This window comes from Plodia interpunctella, chromosome 3 (assembly GCF_027563975.2).
Source record: "Plodia interpunctella isolate USDA-ARS_2022_Savannah chromosome 3, ilPloInte3.2, whole genome shotgun sequence".
NCBI lineage: Eukaryota > Metazoa > Arthropoda > Insecta > Lepidoptera > Pyralidae > Plodia > Plodia interpunctella.
The window spans coordinates 8,282,403-8,300,935 of NC_071296.1; the positions used below are offsets into that span (position 1 = coordinate 8,282,403).

General features: G+C 38.4%; 2 protein-coding genes across 2 annotated transcripts in view; one reads left to right on the forward strand and one right to left on the reverse strand.

The window, feature by feature from the left end:
• The first annotated feature begins 1,790 nt into the window (after positions 1-1,790).
• LOC128683433 (zinc finger protein Xfin-like) lies at positions 1,791-10,599 on the forward strand. Its single transcript, XM_053769073.2, has 5 exons — positions 1,791-2,082; positions 2,721-2,867; positions 2,960-3,040; positions 3,458-3,538; positions 6,168-10,599. The coding sequence occupies exons 1-5, from the start codon at positions 1,942-1,944 to the stop codon at positions 10,458-10,460; spliced, it is 4,743 nt and encodes a 1,580-aa protein (XP_053625048.1). The 5' UTR covers positions 1,791-1,941; the 3' UTR covers positions 10,461-10,599.
• A 3,414-nt stretch (positions 10,600-14,013) lies between these two features.
• Positions 14,014-18,533, reverse strand: part of Tob (Transducer of ERBB2) — a 41,993-nt gene continuing 37,473 nt past the window's right edge. The window contains exons 3-4 of the mRNA XM_053769336.2: positions 16,689-16,780; positions 14,014-16,000 (exon numbers count right to left, since the gene is read on the reverse strand). Coding sequence (XP_053625311.1) covers positions 15,623-16,000; positions 16,689-16,780 — 470 coding nt within the window. The 3' untranslated portion in view covers positions 14,014-15,622. The remainder of the gene's footprint in view (positions 16,001-16,688; positions 16,781-18,533) is intronic.

Sequence of the window (18,533 nt, forward strand, 5' to 3'; positions counted from 1 at the left end):
AGGTACCTTATATTAGACCCAAGTAGGACCCAAGTAGGCTGTTGAGATGATGATGATAAGGTAAATTCTTCTTCTTCGTTGTTTACCCTTGAAGTCTTTAAAGAGTGGTTATGATTAAAGATCGCCCTTCGCGAGCTTGACTGCTGCTCTCGCTTGGGCTCTTCATTTATTCCAGTACATTACTCGAGTCCTATTTATATTATAACGATCATATTATAAATTATCCCTACTTTGCCTATTACTGGGACAAAACATTTTTTTTTCTGGATCTGGGCGGAAGTCCTGGACGGTGACATATTATTCGTAGTTAAGTAGATACGCATATGGTAGTTACATACCAATATTTTAATAATTAGAAAAAAAAAGTTCAATGCCTTTTGAATGATTAGCCCAGCTATATTTGATAGGTACGCCGCCGCGCCCGCTGTCTGCCCTGCTGCGCTGGTGGAAACTACCTAGTTAGTTATAGGTCGAAAACGCATAAATTTATACATAAACAATCATTCCTATTTTCGCCTGTTCACGTTCAGAATTTCTCACGGTCGAACAAAGCGGAGTAGGCCAGGAGGCACAGCTAGCTCGACTGATACAGAATGGAAATACAAGTACAGTAACGTAATTTTTCTGCTGAACTTAATTTGTAATACGTATTAATTACACTCTAAACTAAACTATAATACCCTATTTTAGAGTCGATTTTCGTATCAGTTTTTTTTACTCCATTCCATTAAATGTAATTTTTTACCATTTAATGTTGGTACTTCTATTCTACGGTACTTTACGAGTTGACGAGTCAAACTCATCAACTAAAAGCATAATTGTTTATTTCATCCATCTTAACTATCTCATGAATAGGTATAAACCACAACAGTATTGATGGAAAAAAAATGCAAACAAAAATTTGCTAAAATGGTAAATTAAAATTGAAATTGCCGCACTTTCAAAGCTGTCATTTTTACGAGATGTTTGAATTTGCCGCCATCGCTTGGCTTTCCAAGAAAGAGACAACGAGATATTTTTCAGATATAACAAACATTTTATAGTGTTCATCATATTCGTAAACAAACCTTTTTAAATAGCCACAATTTTATTATTCAAGCCCCGAGTTCTCGAATAATATAATGATGGCTACATATAAAAAGGTGGATTATGTATTTTGCGTTTTATTTGTCCTAGCGCGTGTTATTTTATTTGAACAATAAGCGCGACTTTTTTTGGTCAAGTATAATAAAAATGAATATGCATTTAATTTTATGTACATTGTACATATTTACGTAAACGTAATTGGTTAACATTAACAGTAATTACGTTGTACCTATATTATTATGACATCTACAACGCCACGTAACCAATTAAGTTATTTACTGGTTTATTTTTTAATAAGCCAGTGAATAACTTACGCAACAATTTATTTTGGATGCAATAAAAAAATCGTAACTATTTGAAATAATAATCGTATTTGATATAATAATATTATCAGTAGGTATAGAATATAAAATAGAGGGTCTTGTATTGGTAGCACCAGTTGATAGACGAACGGATAGATGGACAACAAAGTTATCCTATGATAATATAATTTTTGCGATATAAATTTGAAAAACAAAACCGACATTGTATTTTTAAAAGCAGTGCGTCATATATTTTTTTTTCAAATTTAGCTGAAAACTGTGCGTGACAACTGATTCCATTCACTGCTTTCGATCATTATGTTGGCTACCCTGACGCCGTTTTACGCGCACATGCGCAGAACGACAGGTGGTCGGCGACTCGAACCAGCCGTCCGTCCGCCGAACCTATCGACTTCTGCTCATCATCAGCCACTTTCGTGCTCAAGTAAGAGCGATGTGCAGTGCTTTGTGTTGAAGTGCTCGTGGTGACATGGCGTCTTTATTTTAAATTACGTGGAAGGTGTTATTACATCAGGAAATTTGTTTATTTACAATGAGTGTGAATTATGATAGTGTTTGTAGACTGTGCTTGTCATCCCGAGACGAATTACTGCCGATTTTTCCTACCACCAGTTCGGATGACTCGGAACCTCCCGTCCTTGCGAGGAAAATCAAGGATTGCGTCTCTGTACAGGTCAGTAATACCTTAAATAAATGATATTGTGCTGTTATGAGTGAAAGTAGACCCTTGGTGTATGTGAGAACTCGTCATCCGTCCCGGTTCGTGCAATGTCAGATAGTGCTGTGTGGAGATGTCGTAAGATCGTCCACCATTTTGTAATGTTCCACGGCTATCGCTCGGTTCGTGGTCGCGTCGCGTCGCATTCCGTGAAGCCGGCGAGGAATGGCGGGTATCATGAGGGTCGAGTTTGGTATTATTCCCGGGGGTCTGGCAGGGAGGGGGTCTGCGTGTTGTTAGGTAGGTCCGCGTTGGGCATCGAGGTATTGATTTATTGGAAGGACCAGGCCTTGCAGCTCGCTCGTCCCTCGTGCGGGACGGGCGTCATTGTCGGCGTGAGTGCGCTATAGCTGTGTGCGTATATTGAGCGGTAACCCTCGAGGGGCTCGCTGGATGCCACTCGACTCGCTTCTACTTATTCGGTCGAGGAGCCAGCCGCCCGGCAATACCTACGCCTACCTACTTAGTATCACGGCTCTTCGCGTATCTATGTTTCATGGCGCGATTTTGCCTCGCCCGACGTTGATTCTGATGAAATATGCGCAACTCACGTTCCCTTTACGAAGATTACGTATGATTGTTTTTTTTTTCAGATAAGCAAAAATGATGAGCTGCCAACTAATGTCTGCAGGAAATGCATGAACAATGTGAATAACTGGCACATATTTAAGTCAGTATGTGAAAGGACACAAAACAAACTAGAATCTCTGATAAAAAAAGATGGCAACCAACTAGAAGAGGTGGGTTTGTTTTGCTGGATATTTGAGCTTGGAACTGTCAATTGGGTATTTTTGTTTTACCATTTATTTATGTTTGAATGATGAATTTACAGGTGAAAATTAAAAGTGAACCGTTTTCTGATGAGGCTTATGAAGATGGAGTGGTTATTGATGGGTCATACCCTGATAGTGAGGTAAGCATCTAGCATTTATTATAGTTAGATAACAAACTGATTATTTCGAAGGAATATGTGTGTATAGCTATGTTGTATGATGATTAATCAATAAAAAGTAGCTATGGCACAGCCAGCCTTTTGATGTCAAGGACATTTGAACAGTTGGTCTGTTTTTGTTCCTGAGTATTTTCTTAGCTGGTGCTAGGTTTTCTTTAAGTTTACTGAACACTTATCCTAAAAGAACTTTTTACATCTAGCAAGTCATTTTGTCTTTTGGTGTTTCAGTATTGACCTCATTTTTTTTTATCTGGTTGGTATAAGCCAGTAAGAAACAGAAAATATCTTTTATTGATTTTGACCTTTTGGTCATAGGAGTACTACCATTTTTTATTTATCATAATATGTAATTAATCAGTATTATTGGGATAATTTCAGAATGTTGGAGGCTCTAGTAAAATACAACCGGAAGGCCCACCAATCTTGGCTTCATTGGGGCTCACACCAAGAAGTGATAAGGTAAGATTACTCATACAATATTGTCTTATCAAGTAGTGTCACACAACTACAAGTTTCACTGTTGATTATATGGGACACAGTATTATAGAAATATTTTAATGGACACTTCATTTAGCTATTATTTGTTTACTGAACAAAATTGTTAAATACTTCAGTTTTTTACAACTTTGTTTACAACTCCAGTGTGAGAATAGTTCAACTGAATTAATTTCATCCACAGAAATATATAGATCCTCGAATGGACTGGAGTCGGGTACATGCAATCTTGGACTTAGTGCAAGAGGATGATGTCATAGATTCTTTGCAGAACACCGAAGAAAGTGATATATTGCATCACTCTGATCACGATTCTGACTCAGAGCTTGACCTTTTGAAACCCTCTGACATTGCTGATATTTATGTTGACTGCAAATCTGGATATGTCTGTAAAGATGAGGAGCTTCTTTCTAAAACACCAAGATATTCCCTAACAAATAGATTGAACAAAATGAAAGAGGTCCATATAATGAGGAAAAGAAAACTGGAAAAGGCATCGTTCTGCCCTCAGCCAAAGTCAGCATGGCAAAAATTTTTCTCAGATGATTTATTGGAGCTTATTGTTACATCAACTAATTATGCAATAGAAAAACGTGGACATAGTATTTCATTGTGTACAAATATAAGTGAAATAAAAACTATGATTGGTCTATTGTACCTTCATGGTATACTGAGACCAACTCAACAGAAATTTGATGATCTTTGGAGCAGTGATTGTGGAGTTCCATGTATTAGAGCTGCTATAAAATATGACAGAGTTAAATTTCTCCTTCAAAACTTATGCTTTGATAAAGATGCAGATGATGATATAATGCAATTTGATATAATGAGGCGCATGAGGAAAGTGTTCGAAATATTTGCAATGAATTGCAGGACAGCATTCAGTACATATGGGAATTCTGTAGTTATTGATGAGATCCTTGTACCAGTTTATGGACCTTGCCCATTCAGATATAACATTGATAAGAAACCATTAAAGAACGGAATAAAGCTGGTTTTATTAGTGGACCCCTTGACATTTTATGTCAATAATTTAGATGTTATTACTGATCCTTATTTTGAATCTTTGGAGATTGTGAAAAAACTGGTTCAACACTTAGCTGGCACTGGCAAGACCATAATTATGGATAGCTGGTTTATGTCTTTGCCTTTGATTAATTATTTGAAGAATGAATATGAGTTATTTACTCTGGCAGGTGTCAATCCCAAAGACGATATGATACCACCTTTGTTTTTATCAGAATACAGAAAAAATCAGAAAGTATTGACTGGATTTAGAGAAGATGATTTAATACTCACTTCTTTTGTCACTATGGAATCTAAGTCAATAAATGTTGTTAGTAATGAGCCTCAGTATAACAGAAAAGGTCACACAAAACTCACAAGTGCAACATCTACATATTTGAAGTCCCAATCGGCTGTGGAAGTGATTGACGTTCTCATGAATTATTATACAACAATGCAGAATACAAATGATTGGTCCCTTTCTTTATTTTTTACTTTGCTTAATATAGCTGCCGTTAATGCTCAAGTAATGTGGAGTGCTCAAAATATTTCAAATATTATCAAGCGCCGAGAATTTTTAAAGCAATTGGGGCTTAGCCTCATTTCAAAGAAGGAGCCGTTGTCGCCAATGTTAATAGAATTTGCTCATGGCAACGCTTCGTTGATGGATCCTACAAAAACGACATACCAAAATAGAAGGAGGTGTAAAATTTGCATCAAAACCACTAAACGGGATAGGAGAACTAAACAAATGTGTTTGAAATGTGGCCAGTTCATATGTAAACAGCACACTAGTTCCATTTGTATTTATTGTTCTGGTTGAATAAATTTATTTCCCAAATTATAGTTTCCATTACTTTAAAATTTGTTACTTGTATGTGTTTCGTTTTTATTTTTAAATGAAGTGTCTATATTTCATTTAAGCAATCTATTACACTCTGGGCGTGTTTCACTGCTTGCTGATAAATTATCTGATAGCCTTTAAGTAACATATCAAACAGATAGTGTGAAATATTGTGTTTTACAAGTATTCGGTAGGGCTAACTGGCCAATCATACCGGGTTCTATAATCAGATTTACCTATCATTTAGTATATTTGTCAGATTACAGTACATACGGATAAATTATGAGAAAATTGTGAAACTGGCCCTTGATATGTTATTGTTCAGAACATAGGATTAATTGCTTTTTGTTATTCAATAAGAACACATTTGTTGTCTGATACATATTCATTAACTACATATGTTGCATACATTTTACTGACATGTAATACAGTACATTATTGATATACATTTTAACTGTAATTCGTTTTTATAACAGTTATAAAAATTTGTTAAGTCTATTTTGTTTCAATATTGATTTATACATTATCATTAATAAGATGCAGACTACAAAGTTTTTTATTAGTTTGATTGATTCGTTGAAAAATACAGTTCAATATTCAAGGAGTCTTATAAATTAAAATATTTTAATTTTATTTGTTAATAAATACAGTTCAATATTCATCTAATAGTTTTATTTAAAAAAAATGTTACTATTCAATTATTTCTAACGTCTCATCATTACATCATTTTGAATATATTTACAGGGAATGGAAAGCGACAAAGAGGAGGAGGAAGAAGACGAAGAGATGAACGAGTCCTCCCAGTCGTTCTCCACGGTGCCAGCGCCGGCAATTCCGGAGGTGTCGATCACTGTGATGCGGCCGTCGGGCGAGACTCTGCCGGCGCGGCAAGGCATCCAGGCGCTGGCGTCCAAGGAGTGCCTGGTCTGCGGCCGCGCCTACCGCTACTCGCACAACGCCCGCCGCCACGAGCTCACCGCCCACAGCTTCGACAGGTACACCAACAAGGTCTCCCATAAGAAGAAGCCCTTCTCCCACATGCAACCTAAACTTAGACCCAATCCGTTCAACCCTAAAGCGCGCCTGATGCCCAGCCACAAGATGCATCTGATACCCAAACCGGTCCCTAAGTTGATGCCGGTCAGAAATGCCAACCCCCCGAAACCGGTTCTGATCAAGAAGGGCCCGCAGAACAATTTGCCCTATCCCCTCCGCATCAAAGCCTTGAAAGATTTGCAAATAAAGAAAAAGGAACCCCAGATGCTGAAGACTTTGCTCACGTCGAAACCCGAGATTTTGACTTCCGAGATTGACATAGCTAATTCTGAACCGGAGAGTCCTGAAACTCTGGTATCTGAGCCCGAAATAGCTTCATTCCAAGTTGAGACTATACTATCGGAACCCGATGCTTTTGACCAGCCGCAAGGCGAGGAAGATGGAGAAGGAGAGGTCGAAGGCAATAATCAAAACCAGAATTATGACACTGTCGACATGGATTCAGAAAATGAAATCGAAATAGCTCGACAACAAGATAATGAACCGGAGGAGGATGATCATAATCCTGATAATGACAACGAAGATAACCTAAATCAAGATGAGGAGCACAATGCAGATGAAGCCCACAGTGAGACAGAAAAAGAGCAAAATGAAGAGAATTTAGAGCAGGATGAAATTATGGATAAAGAAAATTTTGAAAATAAAGCTGAAATTGAGGGAGATATTAAAGAAATGGATGAAGAGGAAGATAGGGAACATGACGACCAAGAGGTAAATCATGATGAAAATGAAGAAGATGATGATATGCCTCCCATGGCGCCAGTTGTCGAGATAAATGAGGACATGCAAACAAATTCATACAATAGCGAGATGAATGAAGAAGAAGAAGAACTTGATGAAACTGCCGATGATACTGCAGATCTCAATGAAACTGAAGAAGAACCGGTCAAAGAGTTAGACCCTGATAAAGTATATGTGACCAAAACTCAAAGAGATTTCATAGTCAAATACAGGGACATAATTCAACAAATCAACACAAAAGTATGTCTCTGCTGCGATCGGGAGCATCCTCGCCGAAAGGCAGTCATACAACATTTGCAGAAAAATGGACATAAGGTCCCAAAACATACATGTTACAATTGTGTGGTCACATTTTCACACATTGGTGCATTACTGAGTCACATGAGATCAAATACTTGCACAGATTTGTGGAAGATCATTTACAATGAAAACGGCATCACGGACGATATAGTAATCGATGACGAACCTAAGGAAGCCAAAGTACAATATAAAGATATTTTCAACGCTAGGTCTTATGCTTGCAAATTGTGCCCTGCTAAATTCCAACTCAAACAGTTTATTATGAAACACGTGTTGGATGTCCATGAAGATGGACAATCAAGAGTTCCAATGATTTGTGTCCATTGTCGAACAAGATTTAAGGACAAGAGTTTAATCAAGAAACATATACGTAATGGTGACTGCACAGTATACATATCTTGCGACTTATGTTCAGAAAAGTTTTCAAATATGCAGACTTTCAACGACCACGCGATGGCCGTGCATGCCGGCAACTTCGACCAGGCTGACAACCCGAGCAAATGTGTCGATGGCCGCCCGACCGATTGTCCCATTTGCGGGAAAAAGAACAGCGGTTATCCTAACCTGGTGAAACATTTGAAAATTATACACAATGAAGAAAAACCGCATTACTGCACACACTGCGATGAAAGATTCGAACAAGCTGCTGATCTTAATCAACATATTTACACTGTCCATTCTGACAGAGGCATGACCGAGCCTGACATGTCACTTGTGAAGGAAGAAGCTGAAGAATATCATTATTCCTGTACAGAATGCAACGCTATATTTGAGACGGTCGACGCGTGGACTGACCACCAGGTGGCCGAGCATAACCAAGTGGCTCACCATTGTGATCAGTGTGACAAGAAGTTCTTGCGACCATCAGAACTTGCTGAGCATAAAAATACTCATTTGCGCGTGAAGTTCTATCCATGCAATATATGCAGCAATTCATACAGTACTCCTCAAAAGCTGACGGAACATGTCCAACAAGCCCACCCCGGTGCTGGGTCCGGAGGAGGATCGCAGACCACAGATAATGAATTCTTCTGCGACATTTGTATAAGGTCCTTCAAGAGTCGCCAAGCTTACTCCAACCATATGCGTATTCATTCTCGGGTGCCCACCCCTAACAGGAAACCTGGCGACCCTAAAGGTTTCTCCCCTCAAATTATAGGGAAACCCATCAAACAGTTCCCATCTATTCAAGCTAACTTTGTTTACAAGCCAAATTGCAATGTTCCTAATGCTCCTTACTCGTGTGATATTTGTGGCAAAGGCTTTATGCACAAGAAGAATATATGGAAACATAAGAAGGTGTTACATGCAGATATACTCAATGATAGGAATGACAGTGAAGAAAATACAATGCAAGCTTCTACTGAGGAGGATGAATACAACGTAGACGAAAATGGTGCTTTGTTGTCGACTCCGCAATTTAACAGTTTTAACTTCGCCAACTTCGCTAACAATGTACAGCAGACGCCTCAGGAGGATCAGTTGCTTTACACCTGCGAGCTCTGCTTCAAGCGATTCCCGCTTAGGTCTAGTTTGTGGAAACACAAACGCGCTAAACATGGAATCATCAACGCGAGTGCGGGCGGGGAGGTTGCGACGCCGTCCTCGGCCGGACCGTCTGAAGGCAGCAGCAGGTCCAGTTGCACTATTTGTAAAATAACATTCTCCGACAAGAAGTCTTATTATCGTCATAGAAAGAACGTGCACAAGACTGCTACACAAATGTGTAAAATATGTGGCAAACCATTGAATTCGACATTGGAACTATATGAACATTTGAAAGCTGCTCACGCTCGTGAATTGTTAGGTTACAATGCCAGTCAGGGATCTAGTACTAAGCAGGAAATGAAACAGGAATTAGAAGTAGATTATGAGAATGATCAAGATTCGATAGACCCGACGGTGGATTATCAGGCGCGTTATCCGTGCGACACGTGCGGCAAGCAATTCGTCGGATTGTTGGCGTTACAAAACCACCAGTGTATAAATCAAGTCCAATCGCAGCCGCAGACTTTCGATTGTGAGATTTGCCACAAGAGTTACACCTCGATCGCCGCACTAAAGAGCCACCGCGGCTGGCACTTGCGTTCTCCCGACGGCAAGGCGGCCGCCAACAACACCGGGCTGTGGATGCCGCAGAACAAGGTCACCAACAAGGTCAGCAAGCACGAGGTGGTGGACCCGGTGCAGCTGGCGCGGGTGCAGCATACCACTGTGTCGTCCCCCGCCGCCGCCGTCGCGGCCAAGCGGAGGCTGCCGCCGGAAGTCGAGGTCACCGTCGTCAATCCCAATAAAAAATTGCGCTCCGACGACTCCATCGATTTGGAACAACAGACCGGCTCGATGGAAGACAGATATTGCACGCTCTGCGACAAGGAGTTCACGAAGCGGGCGGCGTACCAGCGCCACATGGAGGAGGTCCACATGCCGAACTCGGTGTTTTGTCCCGTCTGCGACAAGAGCTTCACTAGGAAGTCCACTTTGATCGTGCACATGAAGAAGCACTATGAGGGCGGGCAGGGCAGCTCCAGCGGCACCCAGATGGAGGAGGATTGCGCGTGCGAAGTGTGCGGCGTGCAGTTCGAGAGCGAGGCGGCGCTGCGGGCGCACGCGGCGCGGCACCACGGGGAGGAGGAGTCTGAGGAGTCGGAGGAGGAGGGAGGCGCGGCGCCGCTGCAGCCGGGGGAGTTCACGTGCGCGCAGTGCGGCGACGGCGTGGCGACGCCGCGCGACCTCATCGCGCACCGCACGATGCACGCGACGCCCACCAAGTTCTTCTGCAACATCTGCAAGGTGTACTTCGTGCGGGCGCTGGACCTGTCGTCGCACACGCGCGCGCGGCACGCGGACAACGAGAAAGTGTTTTTCCCCTGCGCCATGTGCGACCGCTTCTACATGAACAAGAAGAGCTTGCAGCGGCACATCGAGACCGCTCATTGATCCGAGGCCGAGGAGCTGGATCCTCGAAATGAATAATGAGTGTACTCGTCTCATCATGTGACATTGTGGCTGCGACATTGACAGTTTCTATACATTGTACCACAACTCGTGATACGGGAGTGATTCGCAATCGTTGCGATGATATTGTTCTTGGTACTGTCATTCCTCGGTTTAAACGATATTTTGTATCTTAATCTTTTATTCTTATTGTTTCCATTTTAATTTTCGCTAAGTCTCTGCTCACTAAAACTATTTATTGTATTTATGTGATTCTAAAGACTTAACTGTTTTCGATATATCATAGTTGTTGGTGTGAATTTACCTATATTTATTTGTCTATAGGTTTGTACTAAGTACTTACCATGATTTACTATAAATTATGATGTAACAATAAGTGAAATAACTTAATTTATATATTTAGTCTTATTATATTGGAATTACGGGCCAAAATTTTTAGTCAGAAAAAAGTCAAACCAGTGTTATGTATTAATTAATGAATCACTTGCATGTGTTTTATAATTCGCGAAATTGATTTTTGTTTTTTACGGAGTCTGATGTGATTTCGTTCTTATGTTAATATCAAGTAAATTTTAACTTAGTTACTTTTATGGTGTAAATATATTTTAGCATTATTATTATCATTACTTAGAAATAGATGATTTGCATTGGTAAGGAATGGTCATTTTTAAGTTTTATTAAAATGTACTGATTATTTTTAGTAATTCAAGTGTATATTTTATACAAAGTAAAGTAACCACTAAGGGCACACCCCTCATCTATGGAGATAGTTTGGCAATGCAAAAAATAAAAAATAATAATTCACATTTAATGTGGTTTGTATTTTGAAGTGGCCTATATCGAAATTTGTGCAATTTCCGTGACTCAAGTGTTTTGTGTAAAAGCGATTTGACTATCATATTCAATTATGAAATGAATTACATTTGATTGTTTTAAAATTGTTCTCACTTTAGTCCAGAGGGCTTAGTGCGGGTTAGCATTTCACTTCTCACCATCGAATCGATTCGAATTGAGACGCAACGAACCAATCAGTGTGGTTGTCGTTGCGTCACAATGGCATATGTGACTCGATGGTAAGATGTAAATAGCAAACCCGCACTAAGCCCGGTTTTGCTACAGTGGACCAATTTTGCATCGCTTTATTAAGGCATACAATTAAGCCTGATATTATAAATCTTCATATCAATGCAGGCATTGTAAGACGACTTGTGATTTTTTTGCGATATTGTCAGTCATGAAATCCTTTTTATGCCATTAAATAATGAAAATTAGGCTTTATTGTTATAGTCATATACATACATAATAATTTTGCATAAATGTTATCAAATTTTCATTCGGGTTCCATTCAAGCTGTATGCTGACACATGACAGTAATAGGTACTTTACGTATGCTTAAGAACAATTGAAAATACATTATCTGAATATTCAACTTAATAATGATATATGTAAATTAATAACTATACTATAAGTATCTTAGACTAAGAGGTACATTTTTAGGTGCCAAAATTTTATTTTTATATGAGAGTTGCCAAATAATAATTATATTGTAACTTATAACAAATGTTAATATAGTTCAATCAATATAATCCACAAAGCAGGATGATGCGAAATAAAAACAATAAAATCAGCGGACATCAATTTTTTATTTTATTTATTTAAAAACTTTATGGCACATAATTATGTAGAAAATCTATCCTGGCTGGTTTTTATGTTATTAAAGAAATTTTTTGTTCAACGTAATTGTCTGTACTTTGCCTAATTATGCGCTATAATTTTACGGTAACCTAATACATAATTTTTCGTTCCCACCGCAGTTGCTTCGCATTGTCCTGTTACCGTAGCTTGTCTAAAATACATTTTTACACTAACTCCCTACAATGGATTGCTGGTTCCATTATTTTAAGTCATTGTAATAAACAATAGAAATTAAATGTAAAAATGTAAATCATGTACAAATGAACTTGTGCTTTAATATAAACCAACGCATTTTAAATAATTATGTCTAATTATTGCTTATATTTCGTTGTCACAGTTTTTAAAAATAAATCTATTAAAACTTAATGTTATAATTCTCTATTAAATACTATCATTATTAGCGGAATCCAGTGAAAAATATTGTGAGCAAACTGAAATAACTCGAAAAATGAAATGTTTGGTGAAATAAGTCTTATCTCTGTCCATAGATGAGGTACTTTTGTCATCTTTGTGGTTTTGATAAATAAAGTGACTTAATGATTACAATTACTGCCTTTTTATTATTACTTTCTCGTTATTCCTTTCCTTTATTTTGTATCTCTGTAATGAATAATCCGTACTCTATCCGTAATCGTTTGACGACCTCGGTGGCGCAGTGGTAAGATTCTTACCACTGAACCGAGAGGTCCCGGGTTCGAACCCCGGTCGGGTCATGATGGAAAATGATCTTTTTCTGATTGGCCCGGGTCTTGGATGTTTATCTATATATGTATTTATTATAAAATATAGTATCGTTGAGTTAGTATCCCATAACACAAGTCTCGAACTTACTTTGGGGCTAACTCAATCTGTGTGATTTGTCCTAATATATTTATTTATTTATTTATTTATTTACTCTTGGATATATTATAATAACACAAGCTCATGATGTCAATTATACAGCTGGGCACAGACCTATTAGAAATATTTTTGACTACATACCCACTAACGTGTGCGTTACTCCAGCTAGAAGCTGGGAAAAGTTTTTATATATATCTACCTCAGTCATAAAATTAGTTTACTTACCTATAGATAATAGTTTTCTTTTCTTCAGTAGCCATATCTGATTACTGATAGAATGTTTCAAATGTGACTAGTAGATGCGATCAGACTTACAACTTACATTTTATCTTTTCGAGGCTTTTAAAAGATGGCGACTCCTTCACCAGATGTCAGGACCTACCTATCTCGTGTCTGTTTTTTCAATTGGTCATATCCGACCGGAAGCATATTATCGGAACTATCGAAACTACCGGAAGTCAGTACAAATTGGTGGAGAATTCCGAATATGAAATTGTATGCACAAGGAGAACGATACAATGCGGCTGATTATATTGGGGCTGGAAATTAAACGTAATAAGGAACTTGCAACTGTTATTACAACACAACCTTTACTCCGAACTCGAACAAATTCGGATACATCTCACCTACGAATAGTAAAATGCCAACTTGGGCCAAATAATTGTGTCTCATTAATTTTAATATCTCGTTATCAGTTTTTAAAAATACATCGATTGAAATATAATGTTATAACATTATCCAAACTAACAAATGCGAAAGTAAGATGTTTGTTACCTCTTTACGCATTATCTACTGGGCCGATTGTTGTGAAATTTGGTACACAGGTAGAAAATAACCTGGAATAACACATATGACCCGAAATTCCCACGGGAGTGAAGCCCCGGGGCGCCGCTGGTAATAAATAAAAGTTGTGAGGATGTATGGGTGTAGGTATGTTTTTCTTTCACGCAAAATCTACTTGACTTACATATTTCTCATCAATAAAAGCTTTTATAAAAAGTATATTTTGAAAATATTTGTCTTTATTTATGAATGAATAAATACAACTTTTAGATTGCACAAAACATTTTAATATAAACTTAAAAAGTCGTACAACAATATGAAAAATTATTATTGACTAATTATATTCGCGGCATGGAGAGCCACGTTTACTATATTATGCAAATATTATATTATCTTTAACACTTCCATCGAATATATCTTACAAAAAAAAAGAAAAAAAATAAAAAGTATCTTTATAATAAAAAATCTCATTACTCTAAGTTTTATTATTATTAAACTTACATTATAGATTTTATCTACAAAATACTGTAGCATTTTAGTCAGTTTTTCAATCGAGACACGATTATATTTTACATAATAATTTAATATAAGTAATAAGGTAACAATAAAGTACACATCAAGGTATTCAAATCATACAGCTAGACTTAATCTAAATCAAAAATATAAAAGTATTAAAAAATAGTTGCACATTTCTGTATAGGTACATAACAACTCGTCACAGTTGTGCTTCGAACTCGAAGTTCCGGGCACGGGATCGAACCCCAGACAAGCCAGACTCAGACTACCACACGCAGCTACCACTACACTAACTAACTCCATTGAAAAACTGAACCATCCGCCGAGTGAAATATAAAAAAGATAAATAACACATAATAGTATTTATTTCCATTTGCATGCACCCGTTATTTTATGAATTGAGAAATATTTTTTTTTACTATATCATTTATACCATATCCATGTCTTTTATATAACAATTTATGTATACGATACAGACTAAGCACCGGCCGGCGCGCGGCGTGCGCTCGGCCAGCAATGTACACGAGGACTAATATCTTCTTAAAAAAATACTGTTAGATTGAAACGTAGCTAGACCTATAATATATTATGTATATTATATTCATTATTATAAGGGTACAATCGTACGAGTGATGATTACACTAGGTGAGATCTCGACGCCTTCGGCCGGCCCGCCGCCGTCCGACCGCGTCCGAACGGATATGCAAACATTTATTACATTATATACGAATACGATAAGAGTACAATACATATCAGTACACTATTAGTAAGTTGAATTATCAATTTTCAATATTAAAAATACGTAATTTCTCTATTGGCCTTTCGTTTCCACGTGAAAAATTAGACGATTATCGCGTACGAATATATATAGATAAATATTATGTATACATATTTCAATATTAATATTTTCTTAGATCGGAGGACGTATGTATACAGGCTCGCTCTAGAAGGTACGTCGTCGTATGCGCACGCGGCCATCCGGCCTCTCGCTTCTTACCCTACTAAGTATAATATCGATATAATCGAACGAAGACATCAAAAACTTGACTCGGCATTAAATATTACGAAAATAAATCGCCGGCGAGTCGCGCGGCCGATTATTGCTCCTATATCGATAAATTACATCATTACACATCGACGTAACGAACGAGAATACAAAAAGTTATGGAAAATCGTACGGATATCACAAGCGGCGGGCGGCGCGGTACGCCCCCGCGGAAAATAAAAAAATAAATCGCGGCGCGCGTCTCTCTCGTAAAAAAGTAAAGACTCTATGAGCGGGTCGCGCGGGGCGGCTAGCGCGCGTAGGCTCAGTTGGCGAGCAGGAGATGCGCGGGCGCAGGCGGGTACGGCGGTGCGGAGGAGGGGGCAGGGTCGCGCCGCGCCACGAAGTAGGCAGCGGGATCGGCGGCCGGCGACAGGGCGCGCGCTGCCAGCTGCTGCTGCACCGCGCGCTGCTTGATGTAGTTGCTGAACTCTGTGGGAGACATGCGGTTGGCACGCTTGCTGCTGGTCTTGAGCTTGGTGCTGCCAAACTTAGTCTGCGCGAAGGTGGCCGTGGTGAAGGTGAGCGGCTGGGCGCGGAAGGGCGGGGCGGGGGAGAAGGCTGCCGGCGCGGGCGGGGACGGCGCGGCTGCGGGCTCCACGGGCCTGAAGCACTGCGCCTCGGGGTTGAAGGCGCGGGTCACCTGGATACGAGCACACCACACATATTATTTCTAGATAATGTTAGTTATATTATAATAGAAAAGAGAATTTGGCACAGAAATGAATGTTGAACTCTTTTTGGAAGCTACTCTCAGGTTATGAACTACGTTTTGCAGGACATCAAATTGGTCTATAATCTATAAGAACTCTGTTCCAAAACAATAAACATTGTCTTTAATCACTTCATTAATGTAGAATCGTAACAAAATGTCTGCTGCTTAGCCAGTGTGAACAGAGTAAATAGATGGTGACTGCCAAATCTAGTCTAAATTTATTTATTTATCAGTAATCTAAATTAGTATTGTCATCGTAACAATGACCCGCATCTCGCCTGATGATGTATTATGTCAATTTGGACTTCAGCCAATAATGACGAGACATGAGATTGTTCAATGTGAAATATCTTTTATTATGTCATAACTGACGGTCAACAACGGCCAACACATGGACTCAGTAACTAACACCGGTACCGATGAAACTAACATTCTTTTGAAGACAGACTAATATATTAACCTCATTTGAATGAAGTTTTAAATCCACCGCAGTACTAGAATACTATGTGCAGATTTTTATAATCGAATTTACAAATGCAAGATCTTATTGTAAGTAGTGTAAGTACTGAGAGCAATGTTGGTCAGAATGAAGAGTGTAATAATATAACATATTCACCTCTCTATCAGTCCTCTCGTCCGCAGCCCTCTCATCACTGCTGAATAGGACCTTCACTGCTCCCTTCTCTCCAATGCGGTATGACACTTCGCCTGAAAATAAATGAGAAGAATATTAGATATCTGGAAGTATATGGTATAGAAAGATACCAAGTTTGAACCCAAGGTTCATATTGGTATACCAATTTTTTTGGCTTTAAATCGTGCACCTGGTGAAGAAAACCGTTGTGAGGAAAGTAGTAACCAGATTGAATATTTACCCCAAAATCAACACTATTCTACTATTCGCCTTTCCTCTACTCTAGTCTTTAGTCGCACGCTAAACCGGACTGCGATATATTATTGCTGACATTACAAATGTGTCCCTACAATGGCATAAACTGATGAAGGTCTAGGTATATCCGCGTGTTAGAAAAAGGCTGAAAATAAATTAGAAGAGAAGGTGCTGAAATTTAAGTAAAATGAGTTCTAAAGAAGCTCCAATGTGGCTCAAATTCTACCCAAGTAGGTCACCTCAGTATAGATAGTTATGTCATGAGCACTTTACTGCTAACAAAGAGATTAACTGCCCAACTATTGTCGTTAACTCCTCGCCTCGAGATTGCGGCTCACCTAATAATACAACTAAGTACCGTTATTTAACTTTATTGCGATTTTACCCAATGAATTATAGATATAATTTGGTACAGTATGTTCAGGGCCCTATTGAAGGAGATATTTAAGTATACATTTCTTGAGGAGTAATTGGATTTAAAAGTGCTACATCTTCTAGATTTCTAGAACAGAGATAGTCTCGTTACACTTTAATAAACGTTGTGTCATTGAAGAAGGCAATTACCTCATTTGACATAAGGATCACATTGTTAGGTATGTACGCTACGTAGGCTAGGGCTCCAATATAGTGCTTGCTCATATGTTGCTCATGTACTTAGAAGTAAGTATAAGTATAACACAGGTAGTTGATATAACAAGTTTGGAGCAATAATAGCGTTTTATGAATTTCTTATCGATAACGATCTTTCCGAGCACTGTAGTTTGTAGTTTTGGACAAATGCAAAATATTTTGTAATACCTAAGTTATTTTGCCAAAATCTACTTGTATGCTATTATATTTAATCCACATATATTTTATAACAGAAATCGAATAGTCGAATAATCTTACTTGAATTGGTTTGAATTTAATTTGTACCTAGTTACTACACTTAGTAGGTACACTTTTATAATCAGAAATTAAGATTGATTGTTTGTCCACGAGATCGGTGGAAATCGAATCGGAAATGATCGCAGGAAATAGTGATGGACAATAAACTGAGACAACTATCACCGTGCCACTAGTAAATAAAACATTGCTTTCGCGGAAATTGAATCACAATGTTCCGCGAAAAACATGTCGGTTCCCATGGCTTAAGGAAGATGGTACCTACACAGGCCTCTTGTTGTGGATTTATAAGAAGGGATTGTCGTCTTCACATTTTGAATAAATATTAAATATTTGAAGATCCTAGTGTAGGTGCCTAGTAAGAAACCTGTCTAACAAATTACCTACATTATTTAATTTGGTAGTTCTATGAGTACTAATTACCAATTTATTTCTTTCCGTTTTACATAATACTAAGTAAGTACCAAATTAAATATGTAAGTAATTTGTTAGACAGGTTTCTTACTAGAAAACTATAAAAAAGTAATGAAGATTTTTTTCTTGTCCTTTCCCAAATCCCAATTCTAATGGGGTTGGAACGTAATATCTTATTCCATATAAGTACATTTAATTGTCTATTTACCACACACCATAAGTACCAACATTTATATAAAAGCAAAAAAGAATATGAAATTCTTAAAACATTAC

Coding starts and splice junctions, on each gene's coding strand:
- LOC128683433 (XM_053769073.2), top strand. CDS start 1,942: ATGAGTGTGAATTATGATAGTGTTTGTAGACTGTGCTTGTCATCCCGA. Junction 2,868..2,959: donor ATGGCAACCAACTAGAAGAG/GTGGGTTTGTTT, acceptor ATGAATTTACAG/GTGAAAATTAAAAGTGAACC. Junction 3,041..3,457: donor GGTCATACCCTGATAGTGAG/GTAAGCATCTAG, acceptor GGATAATTTCAG/AATGTTGGAGGCTCTAGTAA.